This window comes from Phaenicophaeus curvirostris, chromosome 3, assembly GCF_032191515.1.
Source record: "Phaenicophaeus curvirostris isolate KB17595 chromosome 3, BPBGC_Pcur_1.0, whole genome shotgun sequence".
Taxonomy (NCBI): domain Eukaryota; kingdom Metazoa; phylum Chordata; class Aves; order Cuculiformes; family Cuculidae; genus Phaenicophaeus; species Phaenicophaeus curvirostris.
The window spans coordinates 8,107,549-8,128,072 of NC_091394.1; the positions used below are offsets into that span (position 1 = coordinate 8,107,549).

Sequence of the window (20,524 nt, forward strand, 5' to 3'; positions counted from 1 at the left end):
TTTTCCTGCCATCTGGTATTCTGTATTGACATCCACGATCCATGCTGTTCACTCCTCACTGGTATTTTCTCCTTTGCACGTGTTTGGCAAGACTCCTAAGCTGCACTGTAAATCTACAGACAACACATTTGTGATGGCTCTGAATTCCCTCATCTTGGGCTTTATGTCATTTTGTGCTGGCTTGAAGATGCTCTTGTTGAAGAGCAAACAACTAAAAATGCTCTTTCCTCTAGCTGGCTCATTGCACTCCTCCTGTTCTGCCATGCAGAAGAACCTGATTTAGATACAAAAAATCTAGCACTTGTGTGAAACTGCATGGAGAGCTTTAGTGTTTTTCCTAATGAAAGAATCACTGATTGCTCTCAGAAAACTCTCAGTCAATGAAACAGGGATTTTTACTACGTAGCTAGAAGATTGGCTCAACTTTAGTAATTTAGGTGAAATAGTCACCTCTTTCTCCTGAATTCACTGTCACTGTGGTGCTGTAAATGTTCAGGATATGTTTGATTATTTTCCCATTTAAAAAAAGGCTTAGACTTCACTCATGAGTACTGTGTTAATTGTATTTCAGGGCAGAAGCTTAAGTATTTTCTCTAGATGTGAGCCCTTCAACTACTAGGATTTGTACTTTGACTTTTTATTATAATGTGGTGTTGTAATAGGATTCCTCCTTCTCCAGAGAGGCTTTTATATATACGCACGTTTATATATGTACATGTATATGCATGAAAAATGGTTTCACTGTGAGGGAACAGGGCACTGAGTCAAAAACCCCTAAGTTTTATATATTTTATTCATAAAAACAGATTTGCAACAATTTATTAAAAATTGATCTCATGCAGTATAAGGTTATACAAGAAATTCTTCATTTACATTTTATTCTGGCAGTTCCAGTCTAGTTTAAAGCATTTGTGCACTAACATCATTGGAAAATGCCATTGGGGCACAGCCTCTTCATAAATTTACAGTACATTTTTGCTGCAGTATAAAAGAACAGAAACATTAAATAGCTATATTCACTTGGTTGGTCTTGTTATCTGCAGTAAAGTAAAAAAAAAATGTTATGGGAGAAACTACAGTATCATTGAGACAAAGAATGTACTGCATGGTTTAAACCTAATAAACGTCACACAGTCAGTATTCACGAAGTTACAGACACACACACACTCACCGCCAATGGTCCGATACTTCTGAATTTTTTTTCCTGCTAAGTTGGAATAATATTTCTACAGAGATCTTTGTGTATACATTATATACAATATTGTAATTTTCTCTTTTTAAAAATTAACATTCCTTTTAAAATAAACCAGGCCCTGATGATATTAATAAAGCAAGAGAATACTGTCAACACACATTGAGTGACAACGTCAGTGTTTAGTGCTTAAACAGAGTAATGAGTTCTATTTTATCTGTGTTTATAGTTACATGGTTTTGTTCTAAAAGCTACAGATATTTCCATAACCTCTCTTACTGTATGTGCCAAGTGAAATATTTTGTGATGCTCCTGATTGTAAGATTCAGATACATATTCATGTTGGTTTTGGCCACTATGAGGCATGTTTTATACTTTTAATGGAGATTTATGCTAGCTTGTCAAAGCTGCGGTTAAGTCCCTCAGCTAATGAACTTCTTCATCTGTGCTTCAGTCATTGCTGATTTGTAAACCTTTGTAGAAACGTCATTCCAAAGGTTTGGTCTGAGGTGCACAGGCGTTGGTCATAGAAAACTGAGAGCCCAGTGGGTGCTTCATGTGTTTTTTTTCCCTCTACCCCTAGCAAACAAACAGCCCTGGCAGTGACATGCCACATTTCCAGGTCCTTGGAAAAAAGAAGCTGCATGTCTCTCTCACCTGTGCCTGAGGGTTTGGCTCCAGAGCTGGTCCAGAAGGTTTGCCACTATCGTTCCTCCTAATTACTTCGGTTTAGAGGATGGAGCTAAAGTATAAAACCTGTTGTTTTTTTCAAAGTCCTTTTAGGATTCAGATAAAATATTCTATTGGTAAATTTGATTTGTCCTCTCTATTATCTGCTACAACTGTCACACACGCAGGTACAAAGCAAACATAGTGTATATGCACATCTGTGTGCTCTGCAGGCTTTACCTGCAGCAGCGAAGTGCTGTGCCCTAACCCCTCCCCCCACAAATCCACTAGATTCATTTTATTGTAATTATGTGTGACACAATTCAAACAAACTATGAAAAACAATCCACCCTGTGGCATTAAGACTTTCCTACCCTCCTGTCCTTAGCTTCTTGAGTTATCAGCCTTAGGACTTTTTCAGACGGATTAGTACATTACAGTTGGTGGTGTTTATTCAGAAATAGGTGAAGAAACTTCGCTAAAAATGAAGCTGCAGATTGTCAGCAGTCACTACCATCATCCCTGGGGAGGGTTGAAGTGCTCTGCTTCCAACCAGCAGCTCATCAGCTGGTGACAACTCGGAGCTGGAGCTTCAGCCTCTGCTTGGGTTTCACGTGCAGCTGCAAGTTAGAGGTGATGCTGCTCACAGCACTGCAGGTTCTCAATGACACATGAGGAATCATTTCTCACAACCCTCCGTTCCTATTGAACTTTGTCCCTGAAATGAAAACAAGCAAGACTAACCAGTGCAGAATGTTTCCAACAATTTAACACAACTCTTGTAAAAATGAGTGTATCTATTTCAAGAAATATGGCATAGCTCAACCATTGTATTTTCCTTACATGGATACAGTATAGAATTACATGTTCTCAGCAGCCACATAAAGCTCAGTGACATTTGAGTGTCAGGGTTTTCTTTTCCCCTAGTGTCTTTTTTGCAAGATCTGTATTTCCCAGCCTCCTTGTTGCTAGCAGAAATTCGGGAAGAAACGTTTTCCGGTGACTTCTACGTGAAGAAATAAAAACTCCATGAATAAGGCTACAGATCAAACTCCTCGAGTCCTTCTCCTTCGCCTTGCCACATGAGTTGCATGGGCACTCCCGTGATGACAGCCTCAGCAGCAGTTCCTCTGCAGTAAGAGCCAATGTTATATGTTTGTAGCAGAGTTCTAGGTCAGATGTTTAGTCCAGTCATTGAGTACTTAAAAGCAGTTCAGGAAGCACTGATCTCCCTTTCCTACAGCCCCGATACCATTACTCGGAAGGAGGGTGGCACATGTCTGTGCCGAGGACTGGCGCTGGGGCTCACGCACGGGCTGGCACAGCTGGCATCAACTCCTCCTATGGATGGCAAATAGGCGTGGTGGAGAATGGGCAGCTGCAAAGACAGCCGACGCTGTATGCTGCGAGAGAGACACAGAGAGAGAGGAGCGTTAGCCAGGAGCAAAATGTAATCCATTACATGCTTGATAAGCCTGCACATTGCTGCAAGGAGATTTTCTGTGCCTGCCGCTGTTATAGAGAGGGTTAATGCCAAGAGCATTACACTTGCTGCTGTTGAGCTGTGCCACCTCGCCGTTATTTCCCCTCGGGGAATTTTTCTGACAAGCTAGACATGACAAAGGAATCTAAGGGTGCATTCTCAGCCTCCCACAACCTTCTGAAATTCTCTGGCACTTCCAGAGTAATTGTTAGACTGCTGATACTGGAAAAAAGTTAAGTGTGCAATGAGGGCATGTGGCTTAGCAACCCCTCGGCCCTTGCAAAGTGATCTATCTCATGCAGAGCCCCAGCTAGCTGCATAGACATGCACAAAGGTCACGGGCTAAGTTTTAAGCCATGCACCATTTGCACAAGGATGTTAGAATTAAGGTTGCATTTTTGCAATTCCAGCTAATCACAGGCGCATGGAGGGAGGGAAAGAATTGGGACTGACAGCTTTTTCCACGTAGTTCCTTTTTGCAGCTGAGGTCGGTGCTTTTGAGATGTTGGATGCTCTTGAGTGTGGGATTGAGGAGCTGGCACTTGAAAAGCAGTCTAACCTACTACCTATGGCAAAATTCAGTATTTAGGAACTCAGCATCCTGTATCCGATTTTCCAAGCAGATTGACATCATCATAACTGGTGGGACATTGTTCTGGTTTGTTTGTTCATTTCTTTTGTTCAAGGGACACTAAACTGTGCTCTCAGATAACCCAACTAATCCCTCTCCATGCAGACGATGGTGTCACGGGACATGGGCTCTGCTACCCCCATGCTGTGGATATACTGGCGTCTTACACAAAATCAAAATCCGGTCGAGGTTTTCAGTGATTAAAATGCTATCATATCAGGATTTCTTCTGCATTTGGGGACATTCCTTCTTGAAACACAGAGGGACTTTTTGGAGAGAAGACAACTGTCAAAGTGATAGAGCTGAACTGAAGAGAGGCTTTTTGATTTCAGGAGAAAAATGCCCATACCAAGCATTGTAGCAGTACAATAGAGTTTTAAATTCATATTTTCCTGATATCTGATATAATGACTGCATACAGACAGGACTTCATAAGATGTGTATGTTTGAAAGCTTGCCTTTGGACAGCTTTTCTGATTGAAATGATATTTCATTTCTTTTTGGCTTTGTGTCAGAAAGCAGAGACAGCTACCAAGGCATGCATCGCACTGCTCAGGGACGAAGAAGTGTAGATTTCAAATTAAAACAGAAAGAAATGTAATGCTGCTTCTCTTTAGTTTCTTTCCTACAAAATAAGGCTTGTTTATACAGAGGTGTGTTGGAAATAGTTGTAATCTGCCTAGCTGGGAAACTCTCATTCCCTCCCTCCTACAACTCCCTTTAAAAGTTTGATGTGATATTAATCCACAGTGGTGATGATTGTAGTGCTGACAATGCATTCCCGGGACTAAACAAAATCCATTCATTGTTATTTTGCTACCGTGCCCAACTCTTTCTGGTGCTATCAATGAAATCATGCCTCGTTCCCAAGGAGTGCAGAGGTGCCATGGCTTGCGGCTTCTGCGTGCTGAATCCTTACGAGCCTGATATTGTGAAGTGCCACTCTACTTCTCATTGCAGGGTCAAATGCAAATTGCTTGAGTTTATTTTCCCACCAGTGGAAATGCTTACTTTGTTAAATTGTTACAGACTTCTCATTAAAGAACTTCTGAAGCTACTCCAAGAGAATCCCGTTGCATAATCAAGTGATTTTTATTTTCACCCATTTGTTAACCATACCATGGACAAAGCATATTTATTTGCCCATGACAATGGTCACTGCAGTGGGTGGCAAATTTTGCTTTAACTGTACTTAAAAGTTTATCTTCATTTGAAACTTTGCTCCCTGGAGTTGGGGCAGAGGATTGTAGCCTGGAGACTCTCACAAAATTAAGAGTTTAGGCAAAACTCTTATGGAGAAAACCAATCCAAAATAAAAAAAGTAAACAAATCCAAACAAAACTGCTATTTTCTCCCTCAGCAAATGCAAATCTTGTACCTTGCCTTACTCTTTGTAGGTTTCTTTTCCTCCAATAGCAGCGGTTTCTACCTTCCAACACCTCTGTCACATTTTGTCAATGCTTTTGGGGCAACTCTCAGTACCAAAACAGGCTCAGGGATGAAGGGACTGAGAACAGCCCTGCCGAGAAGGTCTTGGGGGTACCGGTGCATGAAAAGCTGAACACGAGCCGGCAACATGTGCGCTCAGCCCAGAAGACCAACCGTATCCTGGGCTGCATCGAAAGAACTGTGGCCAGCAGTTGAGGGAGGTGATTCTGCCCCTCTGCTTTGGTGAGACTCCACTGAAGTATTGCATCCAGCTCTGGAGCCCTCTGCACAGGAAACATGGATCTGCTGGAGGGAGTCCAAAGGAGGGCCACAAAAATAATCAGAGGAATGGAATAGCTCTCCTTTGAAGAAAGGCCAAGATTGCTGGCCAAGATTGCTGGGGTTGTTCAGCCTGGAGAAGACTCCAAGAAGACCTTATTGCAGCCTTTCAGTACTTTAAGGGGGCTTAGAAGAAAGATGGGGACAAACATTTTAGCAAGGGCTATTGGGATATGACAAGGGGTGACGGTTTTAAACTAAGAGAGAGTAGATTTAAACTACATATAATGAAGGAAGTTTTTACAATGACGGTGGTGAAACACTGGAACAGGTTGCCCAGAGAGGTGCTAGATGCCCCATTCCTGGAAAAATTCAAGGTCACATTGAATGGGGCTCTGAGCAGCCTCATCTAGTTGAAGATGTCTCTGCTTATTGCCAGGGGGCTTGACTGGATGCCCTTTAAAGGTCCCTTCCAACAGAAAGCTTTCTATGAATTTGTTTTGAGTTGTCCATACGACTCAGATATGTCAAAGCACATATATGGTCAAATATGTTGGGGTGGGAATGATTTGTATGAGTATTTTTAGAATCACAGAATCAGATAATTGCTGAAGGACATGGAAATGCAAGGTGGTGCCACAGAGAGAAACCACTCATCGGAGGACTGTGTTAGACTAGTGTGTATATCCCCAGCTCTGTACAGAAATGTTGTTTCTTATGGATATAAACAAAATCAAGTAAAAGCTTGACTTCCAATGTCAATGCACATAGGGATACAATGCAATGCACAGGGGAAGGCACAATACTATAAAGGAGGCAGAGGCATTTGAAAAATATTTTGATTCTGCTATAGAAAACTGCTGATAAGATCCATTGGTAAGTGGGGGGACTGAAACAACTGCTGCTACAGTCAAACACCTGAAGATCTGCAGGAGTGTGTAAATTGTGTTTAAACATTCAGGGCTCATTTCAAACAATTCTTCAGCCCATTAATGTTGATTTTAGCAACTGCTGGGAAGTTCTAGAAAGCTACTATAAAGCAAGATGTTGTACTAGCAAGCAAATTAACCATTCTAAATCCACCTTATTTTAACAGCAGCTTTGAGTAGGATCATAGGAGGAGTAATATGAACCACTGTCAGTGAAGAAGCAACAACAGAGCCATGTTCTTGCCAAAGCATGTGGCTGTAATGCAATAATCCAGTTACAATCAACTTTCTTTGATGGAATTTTTGGTTACTGAGATTGACACAAGTGGCTCTAGCAGGGTGTTTGACTGTCTTTGAGATGCTGCTAAAAGCACAGGTTTAGCTCAAGAAAAAAAAAATCAAGGTAGTTTCTAATATAACGGTTACATAGTGATTAGCTGCTCTGAGGGTTATAAAAATGACCACATTTAGGAAACAGTCTAACAAAATGGAAGGTTTTAGTGTGGTCTTGCAGAAATCTATCCTCATCTTTACTCAGAGAGCAAGAAAACTGTTAGATTTTGTTGCTGTTAAAATAAGAACAGGATAAATTCTAACGGTGCCAAAAACATTCACCAAATGTAGGTCACCAATGAGATGGGGCGACATGCAGAAATGATGGTGCACAGAAGAATGTCTTTAAGGGTCATGGAAGGTATCCCTTTGAAGGTATTCATGTGGCCATCATAGAATCATAGAATAACTAGGTTGGAAGAGACCCACCGGGTCATCGAGTCCAACCGTTCCTATCAAACACTAAACCATGTCCCTTAGCACCTCGTCCACCCGTCCCTTAAACACCTCCAGGGAAGGTGACTCAACCCCCTCCCTGGGCAGCCTCTGCCAGTGCCCAATGACCCCTTCTGTGAAGAATTTTTTCCTAATGTCCAGCCTAAACCTCCCCTGGCAGAGCTTGAGGCCATTCCCTCTTGTCCTGTCCCCTGTCACTTGGGAGAAGAGGCCAGCTCCCTCCTCTCTACTGATGTGATCGTTAGATAAGAAAGCAGGTCACTATCAGGCTGGAATACAAATAGTATCCTGATTAACATCTCAGCACACTGCCCTTATAAATCTGATACTGAAGTACTGTGTCCAGATAAGATACAGCCTTGTCCAGCAGATCACGCATTCAAGGAAGAGGAAAGAGTTGACTATGCATGAGAGACATCCTGGCCTACTGGGAAGTGAACTATTATCTATTCTAAACTGTTTCAGGCTACTTTTCGGACCTGAGATGAACTGGCATGGTGCAGCTTCCAAAGCTCCTCCCAGACAGCTCCTTCCAGATGCCAGTCTGTGTCTGAGCAATACCTGGGAAAGCAAAAGTTGATGCAATTGTGCTAGGGAGTATGCTAAGAAGCACCATGGAAAATCAAAGTACAGAGCTTGAGCCTGTGCACCAGCACTGCCTTATTTACTGTACACAATTTACATTGCGCAGCCAGTGTGAACAGGAAAGAAAGCAGCCAGCATCCAACATTTGCTCCTATGTCTCGTGGTCTGACTGGGTATGGCAAACCTTACATGGCACATGGATAATCTACCAGGTAGACACAGCATGAAGGGGAGTAAGAGACAAAGGGACCTGTGAATCATCTACATTCATGCTCTAAGGCTGCTCTACAGTCATACAGACTGCATTTTCCTTAGGTTCAGGATTCTACATCTGAGCCAAGCATAAAACAAACGTTTTTCACATTCTAATTGAGATGGTATAAACAACATCCTACAAGCAAATGTGAAATAACTTCCTGCACTGCTGAGTCCAAAGTGCGTGGGTATTGCTGTGCCTTCACTTTGGGTACATCTATAGGATATGGGATCACACTTGCAGCTAGTCAAATGTAGCTCTAATGATAAGAAAGAATGAAAAAATTACCAAAATCAAACTCTTCTCCGCACTCTACAAGAACTTTCATACTAGGAGGTGTCAGCTCTCCTGAACACTGACAGTAACAGAAAGCTGGTGTGCGTCTTTTTGCTACAGCAGTTAAAGAGTTAGCTTTTCTGCAGAAAAATTATTATCTTAATGTCCACCTTTCATAGATTTGTGGCAAACAGGAAATATTTCTCAGACTAACTTGAAATAGCTTCAGTGGACTATGTGACTACCTCTCTAAATAGCTTCAGTGGACTATGTGACTACCTCTCTATCAGATGCCCTATGTATGCAGTGAAATGAGAAAGAAAAGTCTCAAACTACTGCTTGTCTTTAACATTTTGTCTTTTTTTCTGATAAAAATGATACATTTAATAACTGTGGAAGGCCAGAAGTACTGCCAGACAAGTTGAAAAAGAAGCACAAGCATGAAGAAGGGTATTCTTAAATAGCACAAATTTGGAAAAGAGAGGGAATGACAAAACCCTAGTCCTGAAGACTGTTTTGCTTCTCCTCTCTGGCAGGTCCATTGTGCCTGAGCAGTGCAGCTTTCATGCCCAAACTGCCAACACATCCTCAGGGAAGACATTGACCTTTGAACCTGGCACAGTCACAACTATACAAGTGCTGAATGGTCCTGTTTTGATTTAGCAGGACTTTGTTAACTGCTTTCCATAAACGTCCATGACTGTTCAGATTTTTACTACTGAGCTTCTCTTTAAGACCTTCAGGAAATCTCAGTCTTCTCATCAGTTACCACTAGCCTAAGGGAGGGTCTGTCATCACCAAATGTTTTAATATTTTTCTTTTTACTGCATTAAATCTGTATCGGGAGAATTGGATTATCTGAGCATCTGTGTTTTTCTTAGCATCTCTCTTAATTTAAGGGGGCCATGTGCGTACAAGCCAGCGTTTATACGACATTATTTCTGACAAATTTTGCTGAAAAAAGGCAGACCTCTAATAGCTGTGCATTAAAGCACTCTGCTGACCCCATAAAGTCACGAGAGCTTTCTCAGTGAGGGCCCAGCTTTTATGAAATAACCAGATAGTTCAGCTATGCAGGACTTTTTTTTTGGTGCCAGTGTATGTATATTTGTGTGTATATGCGTTTATTAGTTCCTGTGCAAGTTTGGGTTGGTTTTTTTTTTTTAAGTACAAGTATAAAGACAGACATCCACATGCTTTCCTGCACCAGGTAGTACAAGGCAGTGGCTGCTCTCTTAAATCAGGTTTGCTGTCACTGATGTAACATGCGACACAGTCTACTAATTTATTTAATTTATTCTGTTTTTAAATAAGCTTTTAAGTTGCCCATGTACAAAACAGGAGTCTGACAGCTATTAGCTCAGCTCCTGATGAAGTGGTGCTCGTGTAACTAGGCTGCCTTGGGGAAATGACTGATCCAGGGACAAACAAGCATGACACTTCCCTGAGCTCTGGCCCACAGCAGGTTCTGCTGGGCTGGTAGAGGGCAGTACCTGAATTAATTATATATGTTCCTGGTGAGAAAAGCTGATACCATAATGCTCTTTCCCCTCCATGAATCTAGCAAGTGCTTTGAGCCATCCTCTCCTTGTAGCCTCAGCATTGTTTCTAAGGGAAACTACTCAGTGCTGGGTTTCGTATGCCAAAACTCGTGTCCAGCTGCTATGGTAACATTGAAAAGCCCTAAGACTGTTTTCATTTCTCAGCTAGCTTAAGACCAAAACAGAACAAATTACTATGTACACGATGAACCCCTCTGGCTGGTGTGTGGAAGACTTGGACTGTGGACAACAGCTGTAACATGTGTATGCATGTATGTACATCCTCTTCACTCCTTAACTGGTGGTTAAGCACAGCTTTTCTTGTAACTCCCTACAGAAACTTTAGTCACCATGTTATGAATACTTCTGACAAGACATAAGAAGTACGTTAGCTTGCCTTTGGGGCACTAGATCCTAAGGTACCCCAAAAGCAAACCAACATACTGCGTTTGCCAATATGTTCTAATTCTGGTGGGGGTGGTTAGCAGGGTGTAGGGAGGCATCACAATACATCCCTGCTGCCCACTGGTGCTTCAGGAGTGTGCATTCACTTCTTCTATCGCTGCTGGTCCTGCTGGTCCAGGCTCTCTGTGTAGCTATGGGTGGCTGAAGTGGTTTACAGTGAAGGTTTTCCCATAAAAATGCATGAAAGACAAATACGTTTGATGAACTGTATTAATTTAAATTAATGTTTTATCAGCCAGGCAGCTGAGGTCCAGGATGGAATTTGTGGCTAAACCAGTAGAAAGTGGATGCACACAAGCATATGTGACAGAGAGTGGGGATGCCTCCTTCTTTAGCATTATGTAACATTTTATACTTACTGTTCTGGAGAGTTGATGTCTTCTATAGGATCTTTGCTTGTTCTGGAAGGGTCTGATGAGCCCCATGGTGCTGGTGGATTTTGATCGAGATGATTTTTCAAAATGGCTTTCTCACCATCTAGATGGATAACACATTTAATTTTACTTTACTGCGACCAAATTTTAAAATTTCCCAGATGCACAATGCAACAAAGTCAACTCTTTCTGCCTATGCTCTAATACAACCTCAGGTTTCCTTGTGAGCCTGTGGTACTCGTATGCTTTTGGTGACGTGCTCCTTCATAAGACCTACTACAAAGAAACAGAAAAGAGGCAAAACTTCTTTTGTGCTTCCTTTGCTCCCCTCATCTTTAAAAAAACACACACAAACCAAACCTTGTCGCCCATCTCTACGTAGCCCTGTCATGTCTCTCATCTAGTCTTAGGCTGTGTAAAATATTAATGTAACTACATTATCACATTACCTTGCACTCAAAATCTGTTACCTTTTCATACGAATAAAACATCTTATTTATGTCTTTTCCTAGAAAAACTATACTCACATTAAGGTATAAAACCTTGGTACTCTTGCAATCACATAAGCAATTAAGTGCCATCATTTAACTACCTACTATCATTTAGCATGGAAATGTGATTCATACTCATTGCACTGGTCCATAGGCTATTTGCAGCGAGGACAGCTAATGATTTCATTAAGCTTTCTCCTGCAGTTTTCTTTCCTGCATAGTGATAACGCAGAAGATCACAGTTTTTCCCCATAGATTGCCTATTCCCCTAGAAGTCCTGGTTAGCTGTGCTGAAGCCTGTGGTGTTGGTTCCCCCTGACAAACGTGGACAAATATAACCATTTTCAGAAGGCTGTCGTTTCTGGGGATCCTCTCTGTTCCTGCCTGCTTTTCCGAAGTCTCCCGCTTCGTTAAGCCAAGCAAAGTCACATGGAAAACATCCGAGTAATGAGGACAGTGCATAGTTTTCATAAATAATTACAGAGCAGCTCCAAATCCATCACTGGTAGTTGTTTGCCACACACACAGAGAAACAGTGATTGCTGCAGGCATTGAGGCAGCATGAAAGAGGACTTGAAGGTAAAAACTGGAAAAGGACACTGGAGGATTTGAATATAAAAATGGGCACGAGGGGGAAAAGCACAAAAATATTGAAAAGAAAATGAAAATAGCATGAAAAACCCAGTGTGTATGGAGGCTTAAGCTGCTTTTCTGTTCTATTAATGCTCAGAAGCCCCAAATAATGCTCAGGTCCCAGCACACCAGGAATATATATGCTATCTATGAGCATCGGTGGGACAAAACAAGCAGCAGAAACAAAGAGGAAGGAAAGAAGCTGGAAGCAGAATCAGGAATGTTTTGAGAACAAACTCCAACATGTATAATTGCCCCTCTAGCACAGCCAGCCCTGGCCTATTTTTGTATCATTCGCTTTCTGCTGTGAAACATCTAACAAGCAACTTGTAAAGAAGTGAATAGGTGAGGACACAAAAATGCACAGACATAGGGATTTCCATAGCTCAGAAGAGCAGGAAAGATTTTTCACTTATGCTGCACGGCAGACAAGGGTCTGGGTGAGAAAGGAGGCAAGCAGAACACATCAAGCTGCTCCTGTTGAGGCAAGAAAATGTCAGTAAAAGAGAGCTAAGGAATTCAGTGGCAGCAAGAAGAGTACTTAAAAGGAAGATATGACAGGATTAAGTGATGGTTTAGTTGTGAAGGGAGGACAGCAAAGAGTAAGATCTGACAGTGGCTAAGATAAGCAATGAAGTCTATCAGGCAGCCTGGAGTTTGCTGGTGTGGCATTTGCTGTCATGAGTTCAGTTTTTATTTTCTGTATATCACATTTCTATGTATATTGAGTTTGACATTTGCATAAAAGCCTTGTGATGTCTATAAACAGACACGCAGAAAAAACACCTTTTACTTCCATGATTAAAAAGCCTGTTCCATCCTGAGCTGATCTAAGCTGACAATGAAAACTGCTGACTTTATGGTATAGACGAAAGTTTAAATTTGAGTAAACTTTGTAATTAGAGGTGGAAAAGCTCTATTATTGAACTACTTGAGGGTTCCAACTCCTTTGGCCAAATAAGAAATTTAACACTTCACAAAGCCACTGAAGACACAATTCTTCATCAAATGACTGGAACATTCAACTATTGGGCTTTGAGTACGTGATTTCCTGTATTAATCTGTGTTGTATTCCCATAAAGGCGTTTCTTATGCTTTCAGTTGTGCTGTGTGTGAGAGAGAGAAGGAGGTGGTCCCTGTCAAAAAGGTGGGGGATTTAGTTTAAAGCAGAGCTGAAATCATATACTCTCTGCCTACTCACCTCTCAACACCAACAGCCCATATATCACTGTGTGTTATTCTTAATAGATCCTCTTCTACCACTCTTGCAGATGACTCTCCCTTAATACCCTGCATACATTTCTATATACAAGGTCACCATATACCAGTTTTAATATACCAGGTAAAGAAAATACAGATGAAATCCACATAAAACTGTCACAATGTTGAGGATTTTCTATTTTTCTTTTGCTTCTTTCAAAATACAAATAAAGTTGGGTCATTCTTATTTGTGAAGCTTTTTGGGAGAGGAGTTTTTTGATTTTTATTCCACAGCTATGGAAACTAGAACAGCTTTCTTTCTTTTCTCTTTTTCTTTTTTTTTCTTTCTCTTTTTTTTTTCTCTTCTTTTTTTTTTTTTTTTTTGTCTCCTTCTTTTACATTTACCTTTCACTTAAATACTGAAAAGGAAGACTCTCACTTAGTCATATGCTTCCAGGAGATGGAGCTTAAAGAAAAAAAATGCTATCACTGCTATCACCATATGCATTTAAAAAACTTCAGGATGGAGGAAACCTTTTAATGTACATGAACAAGTAAAAGAAAATAAATTAAGGGTAATGGTAATCATTTGAGCTCTCAGCTTCCCCTGGAAAGTGTAGCAGTGTTTTTAGTACTTCCCTATCTTTTCTTTCTCTGTTCAATAAACACACCACTTGAAAAATGCCCTTCATTCTAAGGGTACTCTCTGCCACTTCAGATGCTGCTGAATAAGTTGCACTGTGAATTCAGAACCGAATTTACATTAGCCAGAAGCACTTTCTAAGTAATTTTCACCTTTGTAGACCTCAAATTGGAACTCAGAAGTCTGGATAAGTGATGCCTGAGCACTTTCCATTCAGAAAACCATAGGGAAAAAAGACAAATAGAACTCAAGGGCCTCACATGGCACTCACTGATGGGTTCATTAGAAAACAAAACCTGCTGCCCAGTTGTCAGTGAGAGCCAGAAGGCTTTAGCTCAGTACCTTTGCCTACTTGCAGCAGAGAAATAACTTCCAATTACAAAGCCCTGAGCTGCAAGAGCACATCCGATGCTCTCCGCGGAAAGGCTCAGCGAGGAGGTCACTGCTCCCAGCTGCTTGCCTCTCCCTCTGCCAGGGGTGATGCTTGCCTCAGACCTGCTGTACATATAATTATTCTGCAACCTGGTGCTGTTAAATTTACTTGGGCTGGTTTAAACGTATCGAGAATTTTAATGTTTCCTATTCTGCTGCAGGCAGAAAACACCAGGTGACTGCCACTGATTTCTTCCAAGATTTTTTAAACTGTATTTCTTTAACTAGAAGTTTGTTTTGTTGACATTTCGTACACTGCAGCTTTATTGAATATCTTCATCGTTACACTCTAGTGCCAGTATTACTCTGATGGGTTACAATTTCATGGTAGAACTGCTGTTCACCCCACATCTTTTAATTCCACTTCTGTTTTCTCTTTGCTATAAAGCATATTTTATGTTCCAGAAAGAAGAAAGTGTGATTTAATAATGACTTATAAGAGCTGGAAAAGACAAACTTGATGGTTTACTAAAGAACTCTAGAAATTTTAAAGCTAAAAGTAGATTTTTTTTTAAATCTACTGCAATTTTTCACGTTTCTGTTGTTTGGACCATGACACAAGACTAGTCAGTTTCTGCTTTTTATGCGAACAGGATGAAAAGGCAGTAAAGCAAAAGGAGAAATTAAAATGATTATATGATCTGCTGAACCAGGCAGTCTAAAACATGACTTCTGATAGTTACGTTTTGAAAGGAAGATTTTCTTTAAAAGAAAAGCCAGCAAGATTCTCTTGTGATTAATGTTACTTCAAATCAGAAGAAACTCCTTTTTTTACTACAGAATTATTTCTGTGCGGGAAAGGCAGGGACTGAACCTCTGGCAGTTTGGTCTCCCTGTTGAAACAGAAAAACCCTCCAACTTCAGGACTGGAATCTGTTTGCTGGATTGTTTCTAGTATACTAGAAAATAGTATACTTATCTCTTTATGTCCCTACGTACAAAGGATATAATGAACTTTCTTCCTTTAACGTCTTGTATATCTATTTCTGAAAGCCTTTCCTTTGAATCTGTGATTTCAATCTCATGCTTAATGCTTGACTCACACTAACTTCATGGAAGTAATATTCCCCTCCCCTTCTCACAGACGAACTCTGTTTCCCTTCACATTTACAAGCAACATGCCTTTGAAATCTGTTTTTCTTTCAGCTGCTTTTACATGGAGAAAAACTAACACTAGGAAACATTGGAGTGGGGTGACAACTGACAGTATGTAGGCATATCTGACATGTAAATGACCGCTCCCAGTTCATTTATAGTAATGAGTAAAGACTATTTTCCTGCTCAAAACAGAAAAGGCTTTCTGAGCAAGCTTGGGTTCATGCAGAGAGAACTCACATAAGGAGTTTGTTCTTAAGAGGAGACTAGTGCAAGGCTGTCTTTTGCTTCTTATGTACTTTCCATAGTAGGGCTACCATTCATTAATTTTCCTAATACATTACTCAGAAATGTACTGGCAAAGGTAGAGACAAAAGGGAGATTATCCTGCAGGATTTCTTCTGAGCTTGGCTTTACGTGAAACTCTTGCAGTCTATGAATCATTCATGTAGAAATAATTTCATGCAACGAAATGTCAAATAGGAGTCAAATAGAGTAAGATGCTAAGATTCCAAGTGTGGCAAAATTAGCTAGCCCTCCCCCAAACTACATACTATCATCTTTCTGTATTTTTCTCCTCAGTAATGTTTACCTCTGCAGGAACTTGCATGGAACAAACAACTTCTACCTCCACAAAGTCTCTTCTGTTTCTGGCACAGTGGCTACATGGGTGCAGAGAGACCTTTTCGGAAGCTCTGGTTTGTGCCCATGCCAGTATATTTCTTCCCTGGAGCTGTGCAGCACAACCTTCCTCTTTACACAGCATCACAGTTACAAGCATTTGTCCTCCTTTTTCCAAATGTCAGCCTGGAAAACTCAGCCCTGCCTCCAAGCTTGGCTCTCTTTGCTGAATGGAAGTGCCAGTTAAAGGAACTGCCAGAGCCAAGCTTCGGCCTCACCCACAGCCCTCCCCTGCCTCAAACCCAGGGCGTAATGAGGCTCTGCTCCTCAAGCAAGGTGACCACATCCTGCAAACAGCAAGCCTGGGGAGAAGCTAATGAGCTGTGCACAGAACCGAGGCCACTAGCAGACACAGTGACTCAAAATCACCTGAGTAATGTGCCAAATGAAGTTAAGGGGATGCCCTTCTAAAATCAACCAGTGAAGCCATTTCAGGTCCCAGAGCCATGGTCCATGGAGCATGTTGAGAACTGTTAGACCACACAAAGCTCTCTAGCAGTGCAGACAAAATCTGCATTAATAAAAAGCAATCAAACCGTAAACTACAAACTACATTTCCTACTAGTTTTTCTCACATAGCCAGTCGCTGTAGATATCTCAGGGACGTTATGCATTTGTAAGCAAGAGATTAGCATCTTGGATAATATCTCTCTTTAAATGAGACATACCAAATTGAAATGCACCGTAAAGAAGGACTACTCATGCCAGCAAAGAGCTCTTGGGCTACACCAGGAGCTGTTGCTGTTAACAGCTAACCAGGAGCTCCAAAATTATTCCCTTGCCTTGAAGAAAAGAATCAAATAATCTTCTTTGGTACTTGGCTAGAGAAGTAAGGAGTTTTAACTGTGGACAGTTTCTACAGATCAGAAACCTACTGAAGTGTACTATGACATTAAAGTTTGATTAGGACTTGTTCGAGATTCATTGCATAAGTCCTACGTTATTGTGTGTTCTCTGAAGTGCAGTGCCCTGGATTCGTGTAAGCAAAAGCAATGGGGATACAGGTACATTACATTGCATTCTCTATGTGAATTCCTTCAGAACAGCAAGATATTTTATAAAGAATATTGACACAGGATTCAGTTATGTCAACAATACAAATGTGACAAACGATCTGCTATGATTTTAGCTCTAAGTCAGCTGCTATTTTTAGTATCTCTCTTCACTGTCCCTCTCTCTCATCTCACATTTTTTACAAGGTCCAGTGTAGGCACCAACCTTGTCATCACCTTAAAAACAACATTGGACTGGCTTCCCCAGTTGCATGGTGGAGGTGAAAGACACGGTCACTTCTAGGTCATGCTAATGAACCATTCACAATTCTGAAGCTTTGCTCTAGTACAATCAGGGGTGCATAATTTCAAGGTTCTGTAGTTTCATTTACAGAAAGTTACATGAAATACGTAGCTACAGAAAGCATAGTTATGTCAGTCAGAGTTAGCTTTCCTGTAGCCGTAAGGGCCAGAATTTTTTTAAGTACCATTTAAGTGATGTCTGTTTGCATCTGCACAGAAGCAGCAGTGACTCAGCAGCATGAATTCTCCAAAGCCTTGTTATTTTGATTGGAATGGCAAATTTAAATTAAGCACACAGGTTGACTGTTGGGGATGGATGCAGTGAGGGAAATACAGAGGAGATTCAGATGTGTAGCTAAGGGACTGGGGAAATTGGGAAAGAGAGAAAACAAGAGGCAAAAGAAACAGAAATGGAGGGACAGAAAAAGGCTAGCAAGGGTTGTTAAAAGATGGTGGCTCAGAGCCTGAAAGTACTTGATGCCACTTAATTCAGGATCAGGATACTCCATGATGCTCATGTTTAGGGCATTTGCCATCAGGCATGGGACCATGTTTCAAACTCCTGTTGCAAATTGGGATCCAGGTCTTCCTCATTCCCAGGTGAATGGATGCTCCAATCTGTTCAATATAAAGAGGGCCAAGGGAAAACATCCCATTTTTCCTTCCCCTGTTTTGCGCAGAGCTTTATGTGGTAGGTGTGTTGAGAAAACTGTGTCCAGCAACTTCAGAAGAATATCTAATTTGTACATTTCAATAGTACATAGTTCCAAGCTACTGTGCACATTAAGCCTCTGTAGGTACAGATGGTTTTAAATACATAACCCTCAGCTGAAATGTTGAAGTTTGGAAACTGTACTAGGGAAAACTTAGGACCATTGACAATCTTGTATCCTTCTGTGCAATGTCTTTTGTAGATACAGCCACAAGTAAGTGCAGAAAGGTTATATTTTCTCCTTGATTTCTCTGCCAGCATCCTACTACTAATGGAGTACAACCTGCTGTGGGAAGTATCCCATCCTAAATTTATACTCAGCGTATCTCTTGAGAATCGTTTTTATTTCTCATACCCAAACTCAGACGGGCATTTGGCACAATGTAATGTATCTTTTCTGCTTGAAGTATTATTCATGATTTATCATTTTTCCTGCAGCATCTGACATGAGTGGAACATTCTATGTGTTCCTTTCAAACACTTGGTAAAACTGCCTCATCCCACTCACTGATGTTAGTTCTTGCTGCTGATCTCAACCCAATAATCACACGCCTCCAGCAGCTATTTACATTTTCCTTTTCCTCCTTTTCCCCTTCTGTTTTTTAATTTTAAAAAGGACATTGGGAACTCTTATGGAGCTCTTTTTTTTTGCCACAAGTTACACAACCGAGCACATACCCAAGCTAAAACAAAAGGTGTGTGAAAAAGTAACCTTATCCAACCAAAATTACAATATCCTTCAAAATATATATGAACTGCTGCTTTTTTCCTAAAATTATTCTTCAGCAACTATATTTATGGGAATAGTTTCTGTTCCACCTAACCAAGCTTATGCTGCCACATCAATAGGAAGCCTGAGCCTAGCACTGCAACAAATATGCGAGTCTATGACTCCCTAACCCAGGGCAATTAGTTTTTCACATACTATAGTAATATACAGCTCTACAAAGTCACAAAGTAGATCCACTTTAGAGTCAGAAATGAAAGCTAGGTGTCCTGCCTTCCCCTTTGTGCACTGTGCATCAGATCTTATTACTTCCCAAAAGTGAAATAGCTTTAATGGAAGCAATTCTTTTGCATGTATTTCTTAAGGGAGCGATGCAAGAGACACAGCAGAAACAACCTAGGAATATTACAGTGGTCATGAAATCCTTTTTTTATCAGTTCCTAGGGAAGAATTTTCATACATGAGTGCTTCCAATACTGCCTTTAGAGTCCAAATCAGCACTAAAATAGTTACATGCTTCTCTTCTACGTGCTTGATAGCAGTGTCCAAAAGCAGTATTTGAACATCCTACTCAGATGAGCATGTATTAAACCAGCTTCCTACTGCTGAAGGCTGGCTCAATTAACTCTCACAAGATCTGAAACAGTCTGTGACTGACTCCCTCCATGTAGCATGGAAAAATTGACTTCTGAACACATGTACACTTCTAAAAATTTCCCACTTTACCATATGTATTATATACACTGGGCATAAAATAGAATACATACACACACAGAAATTACTACTCAGTGGGTACCGTATAGCCTCTTATTTGAATCTGTGTACTTTCAGTAATGGAACCAAAACATTTAAAGTTCTATCTTACCAAGGTCCATGTGTTCTAGAACCAATCCAAGGAGATTGCTATTCAAAATCTTGGTGGGTTGAGCCACTAATGGATTGAACTAACCCTCACCTTTGCTGTCTGTAAAGTTCCGTATACTAAGAATGTCATTAAGATCCTGATAGTGGTTCTGCTTAATGTATGTTGTTTTCTCTGGAGTGTCCTGAAGCTGCATTGTGACCTCTTCCAAGTCTTTGTCAAGCTGCAAAACAGAAAGAGCATGAATCCCTAAAAATCTGAGTCATTGCTTCAGATATCTGCTGTAACTGCATCGTTTTCTATAATTAGACTAGAAGGCAGGTGGTAATGCAATCGCCACACCGTACCAAATAGAATTTTCTTATAGCACTACAACATTACCTCTAAAAATCATGCTACCACTAACAAAACATGTTCAGCTGTGATATTACACGCAGGACAGAACAAAATTAAGCTTTAGTAGTTGACAGTTTAAGCAATTTACTGCTGAATGAGAAAGAAATGGGCATTAGAAAGCCCAGTCTGAAAACCTCTCAACTATTTATTATTCATGCATACAAATGTGGCATGCATAGCTACAAATTCTTTGTTGAGTCAATCAAATTACTGAACACACAGGAGAATATAAGTGAACTATGGCATCAGGGGCGTGTCCAGGGCACTCAAATCTACTGGGAATGTTTTGTTTTCCTAAAGACTATTTGTACTCCTTTTACCTCTCTTAGAGAGACTCCTGTTCTACTTTTTGTTTATGTCTCTATGTGTCTGTGAAATTGCAAAGAAAGAAAATCCAACTCACAGCTTTTAGTTTTAGGGCTGAGAATACTCTATATTTTTGTGATTTGAAAATTAACTG

General features: G+C 40.7%; 1 protein-coding gene across 2 annotated transcripts in view; it reads right to left on the reverse strand.

The window, feature by feature from the left end:
- Nucleotides 1-1,951: 1,951 nt before the first annotated feature.
- Nucleotides 1,952-20,524, reverse strand: part of GABBR2 (gamma-aminobutyric acid type B receptor subunit 2) — a 457,827-nt gene continuing 439,254 nt past the window's right edge. For both annotated transcript variants that reach the window (XM_069853337.1, XM_069853338.1), the window contains exons 17-19: nucleotides 19,762-19,891; nucleotides 10,883-11,000; nucleotides 1,952-3,264 (exon numbers count right to left, since the gene is read on the reverse strand). In XM_069853337.1, coding sequence (XP_069709438.1) covers nucleotides 3,099-3,264; nucleotides 10,883-11,000; nucleotides 19,762-19,891 — 414 coding nt within the window. In that variant the 3' untranslated portion in view covers nucleotides 1,952-3,098. The remainder of the gene's footprint in view (nucleotides 3,265-10,882; nucleotides 11,001-19,761; nucleotides 19,892-20,524) is intronic.